The sequence below is a fragment of the Trachymyrmex cornetzi genome, unplaced genomic scaffold (assembly GCF_001594075.2).
Source record: "Trachymyrmex cornetzi isolate Tcor2-1 unplaced genomic scaffold, Tcor1.1 scaffold276, whole genome shotgun sequence".
Classification (NCBI taxonomy): Eukaryota; Metazoa; Arthropoda; class Insecta; order Hymenoptera; family Formicidae; genus Trachymyrmex; species Trachymyrmex cornetzi.
Genome location: NW_017297438.1, coordinates 16,880 through 41,979, shown reverse-complemented (window position 1 = coordinate 41,979; position 25,100 = coordinate 16,880). Strand labels below are relative to the sequence as shown.

Sequence of the window (25,100 nt, the reverse complement as noted above, 5' to 3'; positions counted from 1 at the left end):
TATAAAGTATTATTTTTATCAAGTTTTTTTTTTGAATGTATAATAGTTATAATACTCTTCAAGGGTCCATGAATTACGTAATATGTCGTATTATCAATCTTAGCTTCTTCTTTTCAATGTAAAAGAATAACGCATCAAAAAGAACGTTCATTTCGAAGAAAGGGAGTGATACTTTCTTCGATAGTGTTGTGACGAAAGAAATCAACAAGACAGTTAATTTTCTTCAGATTTACTGCAAACATGGTTAAATTCTCTCCAGATAGGTAGATCGCGATTGCTCTTCCGTGCCAAAATCTTGGAGGGATCACCACGTGGCCATCGCACGTGGTCATGTTATTGTTTTGAACATAAGGGTGTTGTTACTCCTGCCCAGGAGTAGGACAGGGGAATAGGTACGGAGGGTCGGACACCCCAGGGTAGGGCCACCAGGAGGGATTTCATTCATGATCCCGAAAGCCACCCCCGTTGCCCGGCTCCTCCAGAGACTGCGAGAGCAGGGCAAGCGATACATTACCACCAGAAAAGGGTAGTTCCGTGTCGAGGCACATGACGTCTCGGCAAGTGAAGTAGGGGAACCCTCGGATTTGGCCATTTGATATCTTAATACAGAACCCGCGTGGGACGAAGAGGCGTTTGTCGAGTCAAGGACGCCCCCACGTTGTATTTTACTTGACGGTAGTCGCCACCCGCTATCGCCACCTTCGCCACACGGGGCAGGGAGGATAGCTAGGTCAGTTCCTCGCATTAGCATCCCCTGGACTTGAGGGTGACGGCCCTACCATCTTCCTCCTCCTAGTAAGGGTGATCGCGTGGATGGTTGGCTCGTTTAATCGGCCATCCTTGCGGTTAATAAAAACGCAATTTGCATAAGTATAGGGAAAGAAATCTTCAAAAAGTTGATTGTTTTACATTTAGAAAACGTTACATTTACGTTTTCCAACGTTAATATTGAAGACTTGTAAAATGTAAATGCTAAAAATATTCGAACGTTTGGCGTCTTTATTGGCTATGGGCCAGTTCCACTAATGTAAGATTAACTTTAATTTCGATTCATTTCAATTTACTTTATCTCTTTCTCTGATTCTAATGCCTGTTTCTACCAATGTGGATTAACTTTAATCTCAGTTCAAGTTACTTTACGTCTTTTCCTAATTCTTACAACTAGAAAAAGATGAAGCGTTAGTTAAATCAATTAAAATTAAATTGCATTAGTAGAAACGGATATAAGAGTTAGAGGAAAGATAGACAATAAGTTAAACCTAGTTAAAGTTGATCTTGTATTGGTGGGACCGGGCCTATGTCGTCTACCAATCAGAGGCACAGCCGACACTCACCGTGTCATCAAGTTAGTCGTACACGGACCGGTTAAATCGAGCGATTCTATATGATGGAGAGGATGAGAAAGCGGGGTGTCCTCACGTTCAAACGCAAATCAACCGACCTGGTTGTAACCCTCTTCAAAGTATGCGACTACACGAAGGTATAAGTAGGGTGGTTGCGTTAGGTTGCCAAGGTCGAGGTAAATGCTTGAGATTGCTTGATCCATTTTATTCCTATAATAAGGACAAAGTGACTTTCTATACTCGCACCCAGCCACTTGAGAGACTGATCCGATTCTTTCACGATTAAAGTTGCTTATACTTTAAATCTCGACGCTTTCACGCGAAGACACATAAAAGACACATAAAAGATTTTTATTTACAAAAACCTGCGAATTTCAATTGGTATTAAAGATCATATCCTTTTCGAAGATCAAATGCTGTTTCTTCGAGCCCTGGCGAAAATAATGACGACAATCGGCGCAGAATCGCGCGACGTATATGTACAGATATGTCTCTCTTTTTCTCTCTATCTATCTTCGTATCTCACTCTCCGAAGCGACATTAACTGTCTACTTCCTAACTTAATCCGTAACTTCCGACGCCGCGACAATCTGACATCCTTTTTATTTTCATTGACTCGTTCCGAGCCTCTCTTGTACGGGGGTCTCGTTCCCAGGATTTTTCTATCCATCGAGCGAGTGTGCGAGCGAACGACGAGCGAGCGGCCATGTTCGTCTCTACCTATTCAATTTATATCGTTGCGTAGTACGCACGTAGTCAGGTCGTGTCTCCCTCTCTCGCTGTCCCATCTCCTGTCTCGCAGACACGGATGGGACGAAAAAGAGTGCGCCAAATTGACCGACGGAGAGTGACGGCGAGAAGAGAGAGAGTCCATCCGCGTGCGCGTCCGTCGCTTTCCTCTTTCGAGGGCAAACTTCGGAATCACAGAAAGCACCGTATTTTACTCTCCACGTTATCAATAAAATAATCGTCTCTCATTAAAGACATGATAGAACCAGGTATTATTTGTATCTCATCAACCGTCTCAGGTAATTTCTTTGTCGGGCACGACGGAGAGACGGAAGCACGTCCTAAACAAACCGCTCGAAAAGATAAACAATCCAAATTTAGATTCCTTCCGTCTATACATCGAGATGACGAAAAAAGTAAGATTCCTTCTCGTGTAACGGAATAACGATTAATCTTTTCGGGCAACATTGCTTCGGTTAGATCGGCGAAAGACGCGGCGCGGAATGAGAAATTTCCAACTATTAATCGGAAGACGGTACCGCAGCCCTCGATTCCGGCGCGCAGCGTGCCTTACTTACTGCCTTCCGCCTTTAATTAAAATTGCTAAGCTGCCTGCCGAACGGGCGTTCTCGCCACCTCAAGAATTCGTTCATAACTCCACGCGCGAGGCAGAACAGAAGACATCGGCTAACTGCCATTGCCGTTGCTGCCGCTGCTAGGCGACGTATCAGCCGGAAAGCTCGTAATGCTCGATCAGCGTCGTAAACAGTTTGTTTTTCGCTTCTCCGGGGCCTGGAAAGAGACGCCTGCCTTCTAGACGGATACGATGATTCATCGCTTTACCCCCCTATCCTACACAGGGTGTTCTCATCACGCCGTTACTGTCCTCTCCCGGTTTTTCTACGAAAACCGGCGGAATCGATGGCGATCGCTGTCTCGCTCCCAAGGGCGGGAATTGGGATCGACCGGCCTAGCTGGAACGTCGTACAGTAGCATACCGTATATATCTGCATGCGTGTCGATCGCCGTTTCCAGTGGGAAAACGGCGCGACGTTGCGTGGCAGGACACGCACGCACGTACAGATGTACATATGCACGCACGCACGAGTGCACGCATACGCACGCACACAGCCGAAAGATTCGAAGCGGCAGATGTTAAAACGCCCAATGGAAACCGGTCATGTTGATGTAGCTGCCGACGTGCCGCACCGCACCGCAACACGAATCGCTATAAAAATATTCCGCCATTGTCTCGTCGGTCGCTGCCTTTTTTTCGATCTATCAACGACCAATCGCAACGCTCCTCGCGATTTAAATTTATACCGTGGCATTACAACACGGGTCAAAATTAACTGTTAAAAAGATTGGCTTTCTTTCTTCCAATAAAATCTGATCGTTCCAGTTCGTTCACACCGCGGCAATAAAAACGAGACGTAGCGATAATAATAATTATTGTATAGCTACACCCCGAGGAACGCGGGCGACATAGTGCTAGGTTTTATAAGGAAGCTATTATATGCTATTAGAGTTTACTTTCGACATAAAGGGACAGAGGTCAACGACATGAGCGCGTTGGACTACCTGGGTCCCTGGGTTGCTGCGCAAGGAAAACCCGAGAAAAAGGTTCGGATGTAAAGAAACTATCATCGCTCACTTGCATTCACGGTCAAGGTATTACCATTTTCGCGCGCGACAGACCGCGACTATGCGTATCGTTGCGCTGAAACGAAAGAGCCAATCAATCAATTCCCTACCGCACTATTCTCGCAATGAGATCTGAGCGAATTGCATTAACCTACAGACATACATTACATACGTGTCCGTACGATAATAGCCGCGGTGCCCGTCGCTATCTTCTGCCGCTTGCGAGCTCTCGTTCGCCGGCCACGGCTCCCTTTAATAGTACTTCTCCATCTTATACGCGATACTTTATGTATTTTTAGGTTTGTTCTTTCAGTTTCTGTGTGTGTGTGTGTGTGTGTGGCTAAATTAATGGCACCCTCGTTATACTTAAAATGAAATAGATTTATGAAATAGATTTGAAGTTTGATGAAAGCGACATAGAAAGTTATAGTGGCTGTTTTTCGTTCGGATGCTTCGAATTCTTCATCTTGTTCTCTAACGAGTGAATAACAAGATGCATCATGCAGGCAACGTTTCCGAATGCAGTGTAGTGACAAAGAACAGGCTTTCTGTAACAGACCTTGAAACATTCTATGGAATCTAATAGCGAATTCGGTTTGTCAATTTATGCGCCTTCGTATAATTTATTTACATAAATCTAGAAACTCTGCGAAATTTTTAATACATTTTATTGTGCTATTTGATATAAAAAATTTGACGCATAACTAGATAATACACACAGAGAAATATCATTTTATTGTAAAAAAAAGTGATTACTCAATTTACTTTCTTCCTTTTAATGATTATCTTTAACAAAGAATATTTTCTTGACAGTAATTACAAAATATACTTATTACAAATTTTAGAAGACTCATTATTATATGTTTAAAATAAGAATTAATTTTCTTTGAAGAATATTATTAAATTAATCAAAGAAACGACTTTATACAATAAGCGGATTGAGTTGTTTTAATTTAATAATCTTGATTGAAATATTAAATTTACTAAGATTCAAAATATATTTTGAAATAAATTTGATGTGACAAACTTATAATAGATTATGAATATTTAAAATATTTGATAAAAACAAGTAATTATTATTTGCGTACAGTATATGTATATTTTGTATACCTATGACGATCGCTTGCGTTACTTTATTTTCTTTCAATGTGTGTCTGTGTAAGAAATATTGAAATGCGATAAATTTTGCAAATTTTTGCGCAGAGAAACAAAGATGAAGCGCGCGAATGAATTATCTAGATTCTAAATGAAAAGAAGGGCTGTGTTCAATTTGGCATGGATGTCAAAAGCAACCGATCCTCTCTCAGCTCACAGCTGTCTACAATTATTATATTTCAGATCTCTCTCGCTCGCTCTCTCTCTCTCTCTCTCTCTCTCTCTCTCTCTCTCTCTCTCTCACACAGACTACCGTATCGATCAGCCGGCACATATATACCTGGGTTTTTGTCACTACCACGATTCCAGGGAGAACCGATGCTGTGACGCGCATCCAGTGCGTCTATCCTCTTTGTCATGTTAAACACATCAGACGCATCTTGTTACTTACTTACGGGAGCGCCGTTAGTTCCCCTCCGAGAATATTTTTTCTGGTAATTCCCCTTGCGCGATCAAAATTATTCAAACTTTTGGGAATTTTTTTTATCATTCCGATATGTAAATATCATAAGAGAAAAAGTTTCTTAATCGTTCTAATAGTGTCCCCAGAAGGTAGACTGCACTCAACGTGATTATTTTCATTGGTCAATATTAAACCTCTTCAAAATGGCAGTACCAATCAAAATGTAGCATACATTCGGAGAACATACATTCCACATTTACACACACATTCATATCAGATTCACATATATATACACACATATTCATACCAGATTCATACATATACAGCCATTTTGTGTTGCGTGGCCAGATTCTATATTATAGGGACTCTACATTCTTACACTCGAAAGATATAATGTGTAAATACATTATACAAATATTATACTAAATAATGTAGAAAATATTAAAAAATTTTTTATTTGTTTATTTACTCAATTATTTTTGAAATTTAGCTTATCTTTAAAATTTTTTCTTATATTTTTCTGATTCATCGAAATTGATTTGCTCATTGAATCTGTGTATGTGTGTGAGAGAAAGAGAGAGAGAGAGAGAGAGAGAGAGAGAGAGAGAAATCTGGCAACTGTTCCTAACTTGGACAGATGTCTGTGCTCTTTTGGAAGCTGCATGGATCGAAATGAAACAGGGGCCACGTGTAGAGGAAATTCATTTCCTTTTACGGCGGCTGTGAAAAATGCGCGCGCAGATGTGTCCGGATGTTTATTTCGATGACAACAATTCGAGTACTTAACGATCGGGTGATCGACCTTCTTTCGCTTTCTGCTTTACTGATACAAACTTTTCACGAATTTAGATCATCACGCATCGTCGAAATTAATGTCTCTCTAAACGTTAGTTCCGTTCTGCTAGTTCGGTGAACGTCCTTTGCTTTATTTAATCAGAAAATGAACTCTAAAACTTTCAGAGTGAACCTCACTCTGAAGAGTGAAATCTTACTCTTATAGACTGAAAATTGAACCACTCTTTATCAAGACTAGTTCAATTTTCACTCTTTACAGTAAGATTTCATTCTAAAAAAAAAATTTAAAACGAATACTAATTTTAATTTTATACCGAAAAGTAACAACTGAATGCAGAAAGAACATGCATAATAATTTACAGATATTTAACGTCTAGACAAAAAAAACGACTCTCTATTCATAATCTAAACATTTATGTGTCAAGTATCAGATCGAATGCGGTCTCTTTAGCACTTCTTTGCAATCACGAATGAGAAACGAACGCGCGATTATATCTTTCAAGGTGTACCAATGAGATAAGCCGATTAAACGCAATAGAGTCACCATCTGCCAGTTTTCCCGTCGGCAAGGGTCCTGGACCGAAGGAAGGAGCGGAAAAGCCCTTGCCCCCTCGATCCCCGCATATACGACACGATCAGACTCATAAATTCCAGAAATCTAAAACCAGCCTTGCACCAATGAGAATATGCGGTGCATCGAAAGCAGACAAAAAGATCCATGACGGATCGATGTATTGTATGTATGTACGCACGTACATACGAATGTATGTATGTACATACACCGAATTCTTGCTCGTAGGATCTCCCATGGTAACCATAGCTACTGTACAAACAAGATGGCCGACGGCTTCCGGTTTCGGCTGGCTGTGCGACGCGGCAGCTGTGCGGATCTAGTTTCTAGGCTCGCTGATGGAGCCGAAGGAGACGAGGAAGGGCAAATCGTTCGGATCGATTACGTGTGTCCGAAGGATTACTCTTCTTGAGATGTCGAATCTCGATACTGTAAATATCGAAGCGCAGACATACGCGTACGCGCCGCGACGGAAAGCGAACAAATCGAAAGCCAGATTCTGAATGTTACTGAATTACGTTCAGTAGAAAAGAGAGCTCTGCAACACTACGTTGTAACATTTTTCATTATGATTGATTTATACATTTAGATCCAGTGAGGAACTAAGGTCAAGACCAAACATATCAAAGAATTTTACAACAGTTGCAAAGTTACTTTTCCAGTTGGAAGCAACCGTTGACGTCTCTCTTTGCGCAGATCGTCTAGATGACTCGGATATGATTTTGCCGACTGCCATTTATGAGGCGAGATTAGCGTGTCTAATGGCGCCACATGGCATCCATTAATGCGAACAAAAGACTATCCTGGAAGATCGATGAACGAAGAACGCGCACCCCTTGCATCGCGAGCGCAGCCCCAGCAGAAATAAATGCTCGCAAGCTGCCGTTTGACATTCCCGATGCCGATTTCAATTCGCCGATCGCGCCCCGCGAAACCGGCTAAGCGCCGGCTAATCCCAATTACAAACGGCTATTAATTTTAATCGCCGGATGAAAATCGGGTCAGCGCTCGCGCATATAAGAGAGAAGGAGAATTATGGCGTCTCCCTTTCACACCCTCACCCCGCGCTCGTCGGTTGCCTCTATCGCTTTGCAACCATTAATCGATCGCGCGTCCCCAGCTATGATTTATGTTTACACGCTGATCATCCGTATTTGTATCAAGCTCGAACGAATTTGCAAGGCTGATACACTCAGATTCACGTTGCGCGGAAAAACCGCGACGAGACGGAAAGTCCTGTCCTCCTCGTCACAATTTTACTCTCCAAAATGCGCGATCGTAAGATCGCGCGAGATTTCCAAAATGGCATCTCGTATGCACCTTCGACGCCGATTATCCGTGCTAGAGATCCTATAAAGACTCTGGCCACGAGATGATAAGCTTTTGATTGGCCCGTTTTTGTCAATTCGGTAAATTAGAATAAGTAAAGGCCATCATATACCTAGAAAAATTTTAATAATCTCGTAAAGCAATAAACGAATCAACCAATCACAATCAGAATCGCGATCTTATTCTTAACTGATTGATCGAGATGCTTTACGAGTGACGGTTACGACTAAAATCTTTTTACATGTAATGGAGTGCCAGTAAAACGACAGATGACATAGTGACTCATTATATCCTTGTTGTTTGCAAATGTTAAACAAAGATGAAACGATCACTATTCTCTGTGTGACACTGAACGCGTTCAAAGCGGCGGACAAAAATTCAATCGCTCGGCGAGGAGCCTATTTTTGCCTACTCTTGGTAAGCAGGCTCACAAGCAAGACAGCTAGCCTGCTCGCTTCGAGGGATCGAATATGATTGGTTGGAACAACAACATTGGTTGGATCCGTAACAACCTATCACGTTCATTTGCTCGGTGAGCAGGTTATTTTGCCGATTTGAACACACCCACTGTTTATTATCGAAAAGCACCAATGGCCTCAGTTATCCCTAACCATTCCTAACGAATAAGGTAGCATGCACAAAAAGAGATAGTATAAGTATCCTTCTTTCTCACTCTTATTTCGACAAAATGGTGATGGCCAGACTCTGTCACAGCGTTTCTAATCCGTGTGAATGGAGTACGAACATTTCCTTCGTACTCTCGCACTTTGAAGAGAACTGTACGCGCCTTAAGAGCGATTATCCTTGATCGGCAGCGGTAGGTTAGCAGTAGGTACATACCGTACCAGCTAGATTCTATGACGTCATAATGAACCGGCAATCAGCAGCATTGTCGACATAATTCCCGTGGCGTTGTCTCGCTCGATTTAGAGTCAACCCGAGAGATACCGCGTTCCCATTCTTCTCCTTCCAGCGATACGTCTCGTCTTCTCTGCGGCGAATAGACGGGAAGGACGAACGGAAGCGCGTGGACGGGAAGACATTTCGCAAGGCCGATACGTCGAGTTTATCTCTACGATACATACGTGAACTCGAGGGTTCACTGATGCAAATGTCGCGAGAGCTTCGCGTCCGGAAGATATTGGAGCGAAAGCCCATGTATGATTTGTCCGCGTCACGGAACGCACGGAGACATTTTTACCCGGCGTCGCCTTCGCGCGCGGGGACTTTGAAGTTAAATCGATGGGAAGCAATACGGTCGAATTGAAACGAGCTACACGGAGAGGATGGCGAGGACGGGGCGGGGTTAAGAGGGATGACGATCGTCGACGCGCACACGCTCGGAATTGGTCGCGCGAAAATGGAAGAGCTTTCAAATCGGTGTTCTTAATTGACCGAACGATTGACCGTCGTGGTGATTACGTGCCACGGATCCTTCGCGCACCAACGATTTTTCGATTTGATCCAGTAATACGATTTTTCGTAAAAGAAAAAAAAAATGTTCGTAAGCATCTCCCTAGTTCCGAACGATCCAATCCGGTCAACAAAATTTATTTAAAAAATTTCAAAAACAGCACAATTGTATAACTGAGATTTGGAGATAATAAACGAAGATAATAAAATAAAGATTCGAGAAAAATATGGAATATTTCTGAATTGGATTTGAAATCTGCAGGACCACACGCTACAGATAAATCAATATCGATAGCGAATCTGCGCCTCCCCTCTGAGGGAGCAATGGCGAAGGGTAGAAACCCAGAAAAAGGATGAAATGATGCGCCACTAATTCTGTTACGTTCGTCATCGGCGGTAGAGCGGTGCACGTGCACCAAGGCGAAACGTATAATATTTTCAGGACGCATGCGCGGCTTCCATGTACAGGGTGGTTCATCACGTATGTATATAGGACGGCGTGGCGTGGCTTGATGCGGTATGGCGTGGCGCGGCGTGGCATGGCGCGCCGCTGTCGCTGCCGCTGCTGCCGCCGCCGCCGCCGCGGCAGCTGTCAGACAGCTGTACGGGGCTTTTTACCTGCGCTCGCGTTTACTGTAATCACGCATACGATTCCAACCGCTCCGAAACGAAATGTACCGGCGACGATATCTACACTCTCTCCCGAGGCAGATCGATGGTAGATCGCTGACTCTTCCGGTGTAATAAGTCAGCGCGAGAGGTACTCCTCTCTCTGACGATTACCGGCATGGAAGTCGTCGTCGCGAGTCCCGCTTTCATTATCATCGTCTCGCAATTGCTTCTTGTTTACGCGGTGGAGCTCGCTCTCATTAAAGCGATTTCTTTGTTATCCTTATTATAATATTTAATTTCTTCGAAACGTTCCATATGTTAATGATTGTAAAAAAACTCTCACATCTTTTATGTTATAGTTTAATGTCTTAATAAACTTTCATCGTATTTTTAAGCTTGTGTTTAACCCATCTTCCTATTCATTTGTATTTAATTTCTTATTATTATATTTAAATTTGATACTTTTTTACTTATTTAATTAATTAACAACGAGAAATTCCAAACATTCAGCCTGTAAACCGTTTGCGAGTAGTCTTCTCAATTTTTTGTGTAATGTACATCCGTTTGTGGTCAACAAATTTGAAGTAATATCGTCGTATATCATCTTAATCTGAAGTAATATGTTGACTGCACATTTGTAACGAGTAGGGTAAACTAAGGTATTATGGCCATACGGAAAAGATGGCCATAGGCCATAATTTCTCCAATAATTGATAAATAGTACATTTTTATAGTCATTCTTAAAGATAATTAATATTTACAGTAGTTCATACGAGTACACTGTTCAAAATAACAATATTATTAATATTATCTAATATTTTTTCTTTCGACTATCTGCAAAGTTTTACACGTGTCTGCTAAAAACTGTTATAATGTCTAATAAATTACAGTTAAGCTACCATAATCAACATTACATACACAATAAAAGTACGTAAATTGCAATGTGACCTATAATTAATATTTTTATTTTCACTATTTATTTATAAATACTACGGCTATCTTTCTAAATGTCATGGCCATCTTTTCCCTAAAAATCAGATAAGATGGCCAATGCATACTTTGTAATATTTTGATAAAATTAAAGTTCTGTTAAGTATTTTCTCTTTAATTTCGATAGTATGTTACTTTAAGCTTCAGTGAAAGTAATATCCCAAATTGTTAAAAAGTAACAAGAATAAATGTATGTTTTTTGCATTTTAAAAAACTATGGCCATCATACCCGAGTTTACCCTATCTCAAGAAGATGGCTTAATGAAGAAGCCGAAGCATGTAATACGTATTTTATATATCGAATTTTTATACATTTAATATATTACATTATAGAACTTATATGCATGCTTAATTACGTTGACTCTTACGTGCCCTTCACATCTCTGTGTTGTTTTTTAAAATTCTAAGAGTCCTGTACTTTTTGTTATATGATTTTAATTAATTACTCATTTAATAAAGTTTTCTTTCACGTGAATATAGCGAAAAAAGAATCTGATAATAGTTATTAAAATGTTGAGTGAAATAATTTCAACCAAATTGTTCGGTTAAAATGATGAAAAATAACCAAAAATAAGCTACTACTAAACTCTTTGTTCAGTGTATTGGTACTTAAATGAAAAGAGACACGGAGAAACAATTATTCGTTCACGCAAATTATAAAAATTCTCGCCGTTTCTGCAGCCTGCCGAATCAATCGATGGTTGATAACGGATAAGAGCCGAATGTTTATTCTCGTTTTCATCGTTTATCGGAAATTCTTTATCAAATATATCTGTACCGTACTGTTTCGTGCATAACGGAAATATACGCCGTAAGTGTACGAGGAATGGAGGCGGGAGTTTGCTGCGTTCGCGTTTAGCTATCGCGAACGCCTCGAAGACGTTACATCCGGCAGGCAAGCGGTCGGATCGATACGCGAGAGGACGAAGAGAGCCTCTCTCCCTGGCACCGACCCTGAAGCCAAGACAGACCTTGGACTCTCCGTGAAAAGGAAATTCAAGGTGCCCCGATGAGAGGCACACCAGAACAACGTCGAAAGTTTATTTTTATGATTAATGTATTCTCGAATATTACGGAAAATGTATTCTCGTTGTAACGCTACTATATTATACAGGAACGTCGACCGATAACAATTTTTCAGATATCGAACATTAGACACGCCGATAAAATTAAATTTAGGCTTGTGGTTCTCTCGTTTCTGATTTAGTAGCTAAATAGGAGAAGCCATTAAATTAATTTCTCCAATCGATTCGTCACGAGATCGAAGGATCCGACGTGCGTGTGGAGCGCGTGCACGTGTACGTAGCGTCACCCATACACGTGCACTGGCATGACTCAGAGCACACACGCGCTCTCGCACGCACGTACGCACGCACGCACCACGCACGCACGCGCCCGATGCACAAAGCTGCAACTCAAAATCGATATAGCGAATCTAGCCAGATTATATCCTCCGCAGGGCTTCGCACAATACTCGTAATCCGTCGTAAACCGTGACCGCAGTTGAGACCGCTCTAATATTTAAGCGCACGTTCGAAACCGATGGAGAAACGCGTGCGACGCGTGCGAGTGCAACGTTCGTCAAATTTATTCGACGTAAGACAATCAAGAGCGTTATATAAAATAGCTGAAAATTTCAAATTACAGAGTGAAAATTTGTCTAAAACGTAACCGAATGACCGAACGAAAAACAATTTAATTAACCTTGCATTTCTAGGCTTAGGCTTCTGTTAACTCGTTATTATTAACAAAAGTGTCACTTCTTGCACCACTTTGTTAACATCGTGTTTCACTATATTTAGCTGCGATTAGAAGTGTACAACGTTACCTTATATCGATGAAATGTTTAATCGCTCGTTTTTCTCAACAGATATTCTGATTTTTTTCTTTTAATTTTGGATTAATAAGCAGTAAAATTGAATTCAATAAAAAAATATATTTATAAAACTGAAATATTATCAAATTTCCCAGTTTTATTCCCCAGAGCTCTTTTTTTTCTATCCGCTCAATTGCTGTGCTCAGAAGAAAAAAGCAGCTCTGCAACTGTTGTAAGATTTTTTTTACGTGATTGATTTACATATTTCGATCTAGCGAGGAATTAATGGCAAGACCAGTCCGTATTAAAAAAATTTTACAATAGTTGCAAAGCTACTTTCTCTACCGAACGCAGTCAATCTTGATGCAAGCGGCCAGTTACAAGCATTTTGCATTTTTCAAGAATAATTGTACAGTGCAGCGGGAACCCTACCTTTGTCATTAAGTGCACGTAAAATGTACGTACATACGATGACGATGACTGCTTTTTTATACGGTTCTCGGAAGGTTGATCAGAATTTCTGACAACTTTATTGCATCGAATTTTGTATATGTTGATAGGTGCAAATTATCGTATTATGATACATTAAGGCCGATAGATAACAATGTATAATCTTGTATGATTAATTAATATCGAAATGAGCATATTCGCGAATGAGTTCGCGTTGAATTTTGTTCAGTAGTTGAAAAATATAGGAATGGTTTTACATTTTCGTCCCGTGTCCTGGCAAATAGTCTTAGCGGGGATGCTAGTAGCGGCGTCAAAGAGAGGCGGAGAGGGGTATCACCGTGAGAGGAGAGAGAGAAGGAAGAAAGACAACACCCGCGCGCGCGCGTGCGTGCGAAAGAGAGAAAGAGGAGACGAAGGCAAAGAGGGGATGGAATTATCGTGGAAGAGAGATGCGGAGGGTGAGACACTGGGGAAGCTGGGGGTAGAAGGGTGCAAGGAATCTCCATCGTGGCAAACGGGTCGATCGAGTGCGTGTGCAAACATTTTCCGCGTGCGTTTTCTTCGCATACGCGTAGAAAATTCGGCCAGTAAAGAGGAAGAGAGAAAACATAACGAGAGGGGTGGTGTGTACGGATGAGAGATAGAGAATTTTCTATAAACCACGAAAATTTAACAAAAAATACAAGAAATCGCCCCTCGCCATTTTCTCCCCTTGCTTCTATTCGTCTATGTTTCTCGCCCCTTCTTTCACACGTGCGCGTGAAAAATTGTCGAAATTGCGAAAACAAGACCCAGAAAAAAAAACGGATGAATAAATTTCACGTCACGCTCTGATTGAACTCGTGCAAGTATATTTGTTTGTCCAACATGAGATAACTTTCGAATCAATACCTATGACGATGATGATTCAAAATCTTCGTCGACACACAGGAAATATTTGCTTATTGTGATCCAAAATTAAAAAAAAAAAAAGAAACATTGTAAGTAGAGGTTTCCGAAAAAGGAAAAAAATATCTGTCGTGTCTTTCCCCGGGTTGGACGTATAACGCATAGAGAATTGAAGATCGGCGAGGTGAGGCGAGGCAGGGCGAGGCGGAGTGAGGCGAGGCGAGGCGAGGCGAGGCGCGCGCACGCTCGCGCTCGCGCGGCCGTCGCACGTGCGTGGCTCTGCGTGTGTGCGGGGAAGCTGTGAGTCATCCTGTGGGAGAGGGAGAAAGAGAACGAGTCCTGTTTCCCGCGGCAGGAAACAACGAGTGGGGGTGGGGATCGATATATCGACTCGAGAAACACACTCCTGCCGTTAGCGGGAACTGCGTAGCTTCAAGGTCCCTCCCTCACACACCCCTCCGCGCTCCTTTCTACGTTTTCCTTCCTTCCTTCTCCTCCTCCCCGCCCGCGAATCCCGCAACGAAGTCGATTTTCTCAGGCTGATTCGGAAGCGGTGCGCCTTTTTCGTTCATTTAAATTCGCGAGCGAAAAACGCTCGCTTTTTATACCTCCGCTGATAACTCCGCCTCGCTTTCGTCCTTCTGTTCCAAGAGCGTTATCGTCAAGTCGACGAACTCAATCGTGCCATGAATACCCGCATCGAAGATAACGCGAATAATTTACCAAACTGGGAAGAATTTTTTCTAAGGAAATAAAACGATATGTGTGTGTGTGTGTATTGAGACAAAGAAAGAAAACAAAGAAGAGAAAGAGATATTTAACAAATATATTGGAAATTAAATAAAGATTTTGATTATCAATTAAAATAAACCATCCAAATTTAGCGTTGATTGATATCGTCACGTCATTGAGAGAGATTACGCTGAATAAATCTAGTTGCTTTCGATAGAGTCCCAAAACATTACAACCCAAAACATCACATCGGAAAAAAAAACCGATGCGCAGCATTTGATCTTTTTTTAATGCTCGTGCCGCGACGGCACGAGCCCGTCGCATTATTTTGCCATGACGAGGAGCGAACGGGTTGATTGGCCTGCCGTCAGATAACCCTGAGCAGCCGAGAATTGTATCCGGTTATCGTGCGGTTATCGCTTTAAGCGAATAACGCAAAAAGCATTGGTAATGCACTCTGCGGGACTCGCCGCCTCGTCGAGACGAGCCGAGTTTCGCGCTGCAAGTTAACGTAACCGAACCCTCGTCCGCTCACGAAACAGATCCCCTTTCTCTTTTCCCCCTTTCACCCCCCGCCCCACCCTCTCGTCGCCCGCTCGTTCTCCCGTCCGCCTTCTCGCTGGCTTTGACGGGCTTCCGTTGTTTCGATTTATCGAGAAACCGGAACCGAGACGCCACTTCACCATGGCTACCGTTCACATTTATTTTCGTCTTTCGCGAAAGACAATTCGCAGCTGTGGAATATGCACGCACGTTGATCTCTGTCTGTTTTTACGGAAAATTGTCGAGTTAAATCATTGAGCAGGGAACAATGCGATGATACAGAGTAGTAAGATGATACAAGTTCGAACATGGTACAATGTTGAACGAAATGAAATTTGAAAGTTCCAATTTTCAAAGTTCGAAGTTGATCTTTTCCCATTTGGTATCCTTCGATACTCGCCACATATATAATAAGAAGATTACCAAATTTGAACGCCGAAAATTAAATTCAAATTTTATTTTGTTCAGAAATGTATCATGTTCGAGATTGTACTACTTTATTCTACACATAATCCATAAGATCTAAGAGCGCGTCACATGTAACGAAATGCTACATTATGCATAAAGCGCGAATGAAAAAACATGCTTTTCTATATTCTTATCCGCTTTGCGAGACAAGCGAGTAAGAGCGGTGCAAAGATACTCCGAAGATGCGGTGGGTCAATGATCCATCGTGTTTATGAGAAATCGGGTCAAAACAAGGAGGAAGGCGATAAAAATCAGAGCGGCAGTCAAGGGGAAGGGTGGATGCGGCCTCTCTCGACAGCAGGTGTGCGATGAACTCACTGAGGGCAGAGTTCTTTCTCGCGAGCGAAAGGAAAGACAGAGCAGGGATGGCCGTTCCTTCCCTTGGGGTAAAGAGGGTGTTAAGTTCTAGGGGGTTGTTGTGACGGCACGCCTGTACACAGCGGTCTTCGACTCTTACCGATCTATCATCCCTTTCTTTCGAACCAAAGCGCGACTTTCGACACACTGCTAGAAATAGTCGTCGGAAATTTGACACGCTGGTAGAGATAAGGGAAAGATCGGAGCTTCTGGAATTAACTTGGAAACTTGCGAGAGATTCTGAAAATTTTCTAACTCGGAAAAAACGCTCGGAATGTCACTTTTATCGTGCCGCATTGTTGAATGCAGGAAATAAAGAACTCGTAAAAAAGTACCTGGTCCTTTTAAATGCTGATTAGATTAGAGCACGCTATCGGGAAGCTGTAAAGTGCATCGATGAAATAAATCGAAATACTAATTGATAAATAGCGGAATGTTATCGGTGGACTTATATATTGACGGGCTGACGGCGTCGTTGAGTCGAGACGTGCGGTTCGGCGGGCGCGTCGCCGCGGCAAACAACACGCCTGTTTCTGAACGAGAGAAACGAAGTTCGATACGCGATTATTATGACCCGCGGTGAGCCTTGAACTTGCCCTACGATAAGCGAGGCCGCTTTACGAGTCGTTGTTGCTGCGCGCTTCATTTTCTCGAGGCGTCAAGCGCTCATGGTACGATCATGGCGACGATGTATATTGTATATACATACGTATAATTAAGAGAAATCTTATTTTCAGTCGAGGCGGATCATAGGCCGGTATCTATAGTCCGTTCTTATTTCAAGATCGTCTTAAGTAATGTCTTAAAATGTTAATACGACCCTCTGATTGGTTCGTGATATCTTAAGACTGTACTTAAGACGGTCTTGAATATAAGAATCGATTATGAATACCGCCCTTAGTGCTTAAATGTTTCCATGTGAATACGTATCTGACTCTGCAAATCGCGCGTTGAAATCCTTTTCAGTCTTGAAACGTAATAAATAGAACTAAAGTAGTACTATCACATATTAAATTCAAACAATTTAATAATTTTTATACTAATAAGAATCTTATAAGAATATTAATAATTTGATGTTAATAAGGCATAAGGCTCTTACAAGCTGCGAATAATTTTGTTGCGGAGAAAATATACAATATATGCATATGTATACACAACTTGCACGTTCTTCACTACTAATCAGATTGCGGCGGTTTTTCAACACATGTAGTCGAATTTACATATTAATTGCAGAGAATTAATTTTTATTCATCGCAGTTATTCTAGAATCTATTTTGAAAGATCTATGTATGATTGTACCGTATTTAAAACAAGCAGATACGAGATATTAATTTAGATTTTCCTCTTAACATTATGCTTATCAATATAGCAATTCTAACTCGGCTCTGATCAAACGCAGAGAATTATAGGTAGTTTCACGCCATCCCTAGTTGTACGATAGCAGCTGAACAGTCAACCAGCCAGTTCGCCAACCCCCTATTCAGTGTCGCTACAATAATAAACCACTCGGTTATCTGTATTTCTGTATTTCCCTCAGGGATTCACGGCACATTCAGGCATCGAGGCCAAGTTCAATCTATATTGTATACATATATATATCGTTCTCTAACGGCGTTTTGTCTGTGCGTTTATACCTTCTTACGCTCGTGTCTATCGTAGCAGATTTCGCAGAACCAATCATCGAAGAACCGGGTTTGCGTGTCTACTCTACGTTTTTCAATACTTGTGTAATTTTTTCAGAATTGAATATTCTTACATTTAACCCTCAGTCAGCAACGTGGGATCTTTAAAGGCAACGGTATTTTGATTATGAATTCTAGATAAATTTAAATCTATATAAAAAAATAAGTAAAAAATATAATACAATTTAACTTCAATAAAAACTTGTTAAAAGCTTCGACAAGTATTTTTTCAGATTCTTATATAATCCGGAACAATAAAAAATTGCTCAATTTTTCGAAGATCCCTGTTACACACTAACAAAACAGTTAAAATTCCGTGTTACCAGTTTGACGAAAGATTAACGCAAATCGTTGTCAATCAAAATACGCGTTTTACTCTTACGTGTGTGAAAAAGATTTAAATAAATGTCACGATATATCAATAATATGATTCGTTTGAATCGATGGTTCACTTACCTTCTTCTCCGTGAGCTTCTCGCATCTCCTCATCTTACAGATCTGATGGCTTTTGTCGTTTCTGCATGGCGCACAATCCCCGCAATTGTCCTTGCGCTGGCAACCTATGCACTCGCCGCATCTCTTCCGCTTTTTCTTCGCCGGCTTGTCGCCAAGGCCACCATCACCGTCGCCGTCGGTTATACCTCCACCGAGATGATGCACGCCGCGATTCGCGGTGGATGAGACGGCGGCTAACTGACCAGAACTTTCTACGTTGCCGGTACCAGCACCACCACCACCGCCGCCCCCACCCCCGCCACCATCTTCCGATTCCATGGAACCAGCACGGATTTTTCTGCGCTCCTTTTTACGTCCATCGATGCCAATCGGCCGTGATGTCGGCGAAGAGTCCAACACGGTTGATATCGGATTTTGGAAATTTGCGTGGTGCAGTTGCGCGTATTCGGGCTTCACTACCGTCAGCACTGTATGATGCGGATGACCCGGTGGAGGTGGCGGAAACGCTTGGACTTGGTTGGAGCCCAAGAGCTGTATGTGACGTTCGTCAAGGATCTGCTGCGGTATAGTCGAGATGTCCCGAGCTGTTACTGGCGCCGGTACCAGAGGATAACCGACTGATCCACGATGCGTATGCGGCGCCGGAAGCGGTGCTCCAAGTGTGTGAAAACTCGGCAGACCCACGGCTGACGTAACCGGCGGCGAGTGTGAGATAGACGCTGGTGACAGTGGCGTCAACGCCGTCAATTGAGGTTCAGATTCGCTAGGGGCGGTGAACTGACTTGCGAAGCTAGGCAGTCCCTCCGGGCCGCCACCTTTGGACTCCCAGGGTCTATACTGGCTCGCCGGGACCACGTCGATTAGTCGGCCAGTCAGGCCTTCGTAGTAGTCCCAACCTATCAGGTTTGGCCCAACATCTTGGGCATGGAGCGGTGGTAGCGTCGAGGTGTCCATCGTGTTATCGCCGGCGAAGCTGCTGAAGGGCGGCAGATGCCGCGCCGTCAGGTCGCCGGTGCCGACCGAGCCCGGTGAGGTCGCAACCGCCGCCGGAGGGCTCGTCGGGACCCTCTCGGTGGCGACGACCTCCTTCGTCACCTCGGCGCTCATCTTCCTCGCCACGTCATCGCGACTTTAACGCCTCCACTCGGTTGGCGAGTTTCGCGTGCCCACTTGGTGGTGATCCTCTTCCTGCAACCTCCCGAGAATCCCTCTCGCTGGATGCTTGTCCTTTTTCAATACAAAGGCTCGAGATTATCTAGTTTTTTTCCAACGGATAATCAACGAAATTCTTGTACGCGACATTGACGCCTTTCTCGATCGACTCTGATCGCACTCTGATTCCCATTAATTTGTTGAATCGGATCCTAGAGGTCCGATATCTTCGATGACGACGGAGGGTCGTCTATAATCGGCATTCACGACGTTCGCGCAAATCCTTATCTCAAAGTAGATTCCGGAATAGTTACACTTGTCTGGAAATGGCCCGTGTGTTTCGGTCGCACGTAATTTTCCAGGTAATGATCTATTCTTCAATATTACGCTTGTTCTCTCGTTCTTCCTCTCTCTTTCTCTTCGTTTCTCTGTCTATCTATATCTTTAACTCTGTGTCGTTTTGTACTCAACAGGTTTAGGCTACGAACTGAAGTAGATCGGTTACTCTGGGAGTGTTTAAGCGAATCCGGTTGATTCCTCCTCCCTTTGTCTGCTTCTTCTTCCTTTCGCTTGGCGAAAATCTGTCACGTGACACGTCCAGTTTAAAAAATGCACTTATATTTTACGGCTATTTCTATAAACCTCTACAAAACTGTATGCCGGCTCGCTTAATTAGTCTGGCTCTGACGAAGGAATCGGTGTGTGTGTGTCTCACTATTATTTCACTTGACGAGAGATTATTGTTATTCGATGAATGATTAATAGAAAAAAAAAATGGTAGATTCTTTGGTTTACGGTCCTGCTCTCGCAATGTATTACTCTGTGTGTCGCTCTTTCTTTCTTCCTTCTGGTTTAATTTACTGCTGTACGTTTGCACTTGATTGTATTTATTCTTATGAAATTTATAGAATGTGTGTGCCTAAAAGATTATTTCTTTTATATTCCAGATAAAATAAATCTTACTATATTCTATTCTATTCTCTCGCTCTCTTTCTCTCTCTCTCTCTCTCTCTCCCCCTCTTCCTGTTACAACGATCACTTTCACTTTGTTTTCTTTCTCAATTTGGCACTGGCGGACTTGTTTATTTATTTGTTTTTATCTGTATTTTGTCTTCTTCCTTTAATTAGATATACTTTGTACACTTATGGCTAATATAGCTCTTAATCTTTTGTCTTCTGAACCTAAGCTCTTGGGATATTTTCTTTTTTTTTTGTGTGTTCCTTCTTTAAATCGATATAAACATACTAATTACATATTTCTTTCACGTTTCGTAAGAAAATAGAAATCACTTGAGGTTAATGTGGCTTGTTAGAAGGCGGTTGATTTGTACGATCTGAAACAGAGAAAACAAAAGGATTTGTCTATCAGATATTCGTGTCATTTCACAGCAAAAAGGTGAACATTTTTCCCGACATGATAAAACGAATGCTCGATTGACGTTAAACTGATTCATAAAGCATGACTTGCACGTCGTATCGAGGGTAGAAAAATCAACGAAAAAAAAAAATGGTGCTAACGCGGATCACCGAATACGTTATACATCACGCGAGCGGGAGCGCACACGTGACGCGAGACTATACGAGAACATGTCACAGACGTTGCTTATAACGTGACCATCGCTAAGCCAAGGCTACTATTACGTTCGGCGTTGGTTTCGCACACCAACTCGTACGCTCGCTTTGATACTTGCGTACGTTGCGCCTAGCCGTTTCATTCACGTTGCTTAGAGAAGTCCGACGATGGCTTTGAACTCGTCGCATCATTCCGAGTGGAGCAACCTGATCGAAGACGGAAGACGGAAAGGCGGAACGCGTGCCGTTGCTGATAAATACTTCCTCGGTGAAATCGATAATTTCAAAGTTTGTTTATAAAAAATTAGAAAATAAAAAAGTTAAATTGTTCGACCCCCCCCCCTGCGTGTAACAAATATATCTTTCAAAAATTAATATTTAAATTATTAAAATACATCGCGGTCTTTATCGTTAAGTCTAAAGATTTGTTCGTAGTCGTGAGAGTTTCGTCGCTGTCGTTAAAATCGGGCTGCTAGCCCTCCGCGAAATATCGATCGATGTTTATTCTCTCGTTCTCTCACTGCTCCTCTTTCTCCTATATCCGTCTCCTCTCGCTCTTCTTTCTTCCTCTTGTTCTCTCTCACTTTCTCACTCACGCACTCACAACTACACGTATACGGCACAAACTCCGCCACAGGGTGGCGAGAACATCACGGAGCCGTTACTCGTACAAAATTTAATCTCAGACGTATGATTTTTTTGATATGGACAAAAGTAAGAGACGTTTGGATAAAGTTATTATGGAGGTCATTATTACGAATCAGCTGGTTTCGATACTACAGATGGGAGGTCCATTGAAAATAGGTTCATTTCTGTCCCGCTACCCTTTATGTAATCCAGGTAACATGTGGCTATATGCGTGGTTTTCGCAAAGCACGTAGATATATAGGTGGTGATAGCTCCCGCTATGTAGCGGTTGCTTTTCCATCTCCATCCCGCCGCGTCGTCCCGTTTTCCGCCCTCAAACTCTAATAGCTTTACAGCTGTGACCGCTCGGTGCTTTCGCTATCGCTGGAAACTTGCACTGTCGTTTGGCCAGGCACTTTCGCTCGCGGCTCGACCTTGCGGAGATGCTTCCACTATTTCGCGCTGCACGCGAGTGATACCGTTTACTTTGCACGTGCGTACACACACATATATATGTGACACATGCACATTTACTAACATGAAGGTTTCAGATTTTATTTCGAATTTCAACTTTGATTCACATTGCGACAGTCTAATGCCCATTTCCACCAATATAGGTTAACTTTAATCTCGGTTCAATTTACTCTTTGTCTTTTTCAGTTGTAAAAAATTAGAAAAAGATGAAGAGTCAGTTGAACCGAGATTAAAGTTAATCTACATTGGTGGAAACGAGCATAAATGTCTATCATTTAATTCTTCATAATTTTAAATTCAGCTTCCGTTAATTCGTCATTGAAATTAATGTACGTACGTCGTTGAAAGTAATATACGTACGCTAACGTAAATTATACTTTTATTATGAATCTTTAATTATGAATCTGTATAATTAATGAGGTGTACTATTTATTCTAATGATTAAACTAGTTAAATAAATTTCGTAGAAAGACCCTTTTGAGGGTACTCGTTTCAGCAATTGAACTTTGTTAATGTCCATAACTCTTAGTCTACATTAAATATCGCGAACTTTAGTCTTTAAAGGTCGTGAATCTCGACATACCGATAGTGCGCGCATAAATTCTGGATAGTAGCGTATTATTCTTTGTTCAAAACGATAGCTTCGTACAAACAAGAATTATGGAATAAAGATAAATCTAAGACCATATTCGTCTTTTCCGTAAACCAAATTAAGAAAAAAGTAATTATAAGATAAAAATATTTTGGTTTTATTTTTTTTTTATTGAAAGATAATGTGACAACTCGATTGTTTCGGATATCTAATATTTATAACCAATGACCGAATATACAATATTTAATTCTGTTTGCACTAAAGAAGAGTCGATTGTGGCAAACTGAAATGATAAGAGCGATCAAATTTAATTCTTTATTTCTTATTATACGCGTAAAAATAATTTGACACCCGTTAGATTTTCCCATCTCCGGTTGCACTTTCGTCGAATCGACTGTAGGTGCATGCACAAAAATTCAATCTCACCGTCGCCCGCCGTGTATAGGGTGATTTAAAAGAATGTACATGATCGTTGGATTTTTATCATTGAGCCGATTCTTTAATTTTCTTATAATAAATATTGATTCGTGACTTCATTAATGATAAGTTTGTAACTACTCGAGTAATTACGATTTATCGATTCATGCTTTAAATTAAATGGCACGAGGCATAAGAATGAACGATACTATTTCTTAAGAACAAACGTTTTATCGAAAAAGAAAAACTTTTAACTCTTAATTCTCTCTCTCTCTCTCTCTCTCTCTCTCTCTAATGATAAAGTAGAATAAGTATAACTAGCATATTATATAGAAAACGGTTTTTAGGTGAGATTTTGAAGGAAGGAGATACGAAATTCCTTCGAGAACAGAACGTAAGCATTGAGGGACACCTTTTTTGGGACACTCCGTATAGTCGTGCCAGAGAACGAGTCGTTTGCGGATTCTTTCGTCCGCGGTGAAGCGCAGAACGCAAATTCCGAGAAGCGCATATAAACCAGCTGCCATAGAGACCCGGAGATTCCACACGCTTGGAATTAATATTAGCTGTGCGTCGCTAACGCAACGTCGCCGAGAAAAATCGTTCTCGCTCGTCGATTTACGACGGTTAAATAATTCGCTACGACATTCCTTCAAATCGATGCAAAGAATTGGCACTTTAACGCGCCACTGAAAGGACATTCCCGAATTGCACTGGATGATTTTAACTTACAAACTCTTCAGATATCAAATACACAGAAAAAGCTACAAAAACTTGTATATATGAAGAACGTAAGACAAAGGAAGTGTATCAAATCTTTAAAGATACTGAAATAATCGCGCACAAACCGTAAAAGTTTCGTGAAATTAACTTCGGACTAATTTTTGAGAATACAAGCACGCATCGTACCGTTTGTCGTGCATCGGGAAGAAAAAGAGATAAAACTCGTGCGCCATTTTTGCCACAGCGTAATGCCGAAATTAGCGCGGTGCCATCGCGAGAAAGCGGATTAACGGACGAGAAAAGGAACGACGTACTTCCAATGATACAAATTCGATTTGAACTTTTCGGAGAATTCAGACAATCGTAAGCTTTTTCATCTCTGTTGCAAACTCGAACTGAAGAAAATCAGCAGAATGCTACTGTCATAGAAAATAACATCACTCTTTAATAAACTAATTATCGATCTTGAGAGAGAAGGAGGGAGAGAGAGAGAGACAGAGAGAGGTTAGAAAAATTCTGGGGAATTTTGCCAAGTTTGTGCTCGTTGTAAGACAATTGTCGGAAAATGTCAGCAATGCGATTCAACGCATTTGAGACTTAATCGTCAATGATAAGCGAATGATATCGTGGAAGAAATTTCATCCCGAGCGAGCGTCCTCGATGCAGCGCGGGCGCGGGTGCGGACGGCGCACGAAGAGCCTGGGTGCGTGTGCGCGTGCACATCCGTGGGACCTTGAATCAAGCGGCCTTTGTCGCGAGAGAGCCGAAGAGCTCGGCCGGCTCGCGCGCGAGGTCGGCGAAAGTGTACCCGAAGTTCTCCCCCTTTTTTTTGCTCGCGGCCGCCAAGCGCGAGCGCGGCGCTCATTTTTGCCCTCTTCCTTCTCTCTCTCGGAGCCTTGCTCCGGAACTCCCTGAAGCGACGGAAACGGACGGAAGGAGATGCGTTTATTATTAGATTTCGACTCGTCCGTGTTTCCCTAAGGCTCGCATACGGCTAATGACAACTGTACGGCTCTCCGTCGGCCGATGATTGATAACGAGAGATGACAATGAGTGGACGCTATATCGAAATTGACAGCGGAGTTCGTCGACAACGGAGAACGGGAATTACTCGCACTCGGCCGCACGCGGTCTCGCTTTCCCATCGTCTTTCGTTCGTGTCTCGCG

The 25,100-nt window shown here is 42.1% G+C and overlaps 1 protein-coding gene across 1 annotated transcript in view; it reads right to left on the bottom strand.

Moving 5' to 3' along the window:
• The window catches only part of Tet (tet methylcytosine dioxygenase-like), a 57,891-nt gene that overhangs the window by 26,429 nt on the left and 6,362 nt on the right, over positions 1–25,100 (bottom strand). Inside the window, 1 exon segment of the mRNA XM_018508862.1 lies at positions 18,377–20,862. Coding sequence (XP_018364364.1) covers positions 18,377–19,483 — 1,107 coding nt within the window. The 5' untranslated portion in view covers positions 19,484–20,862.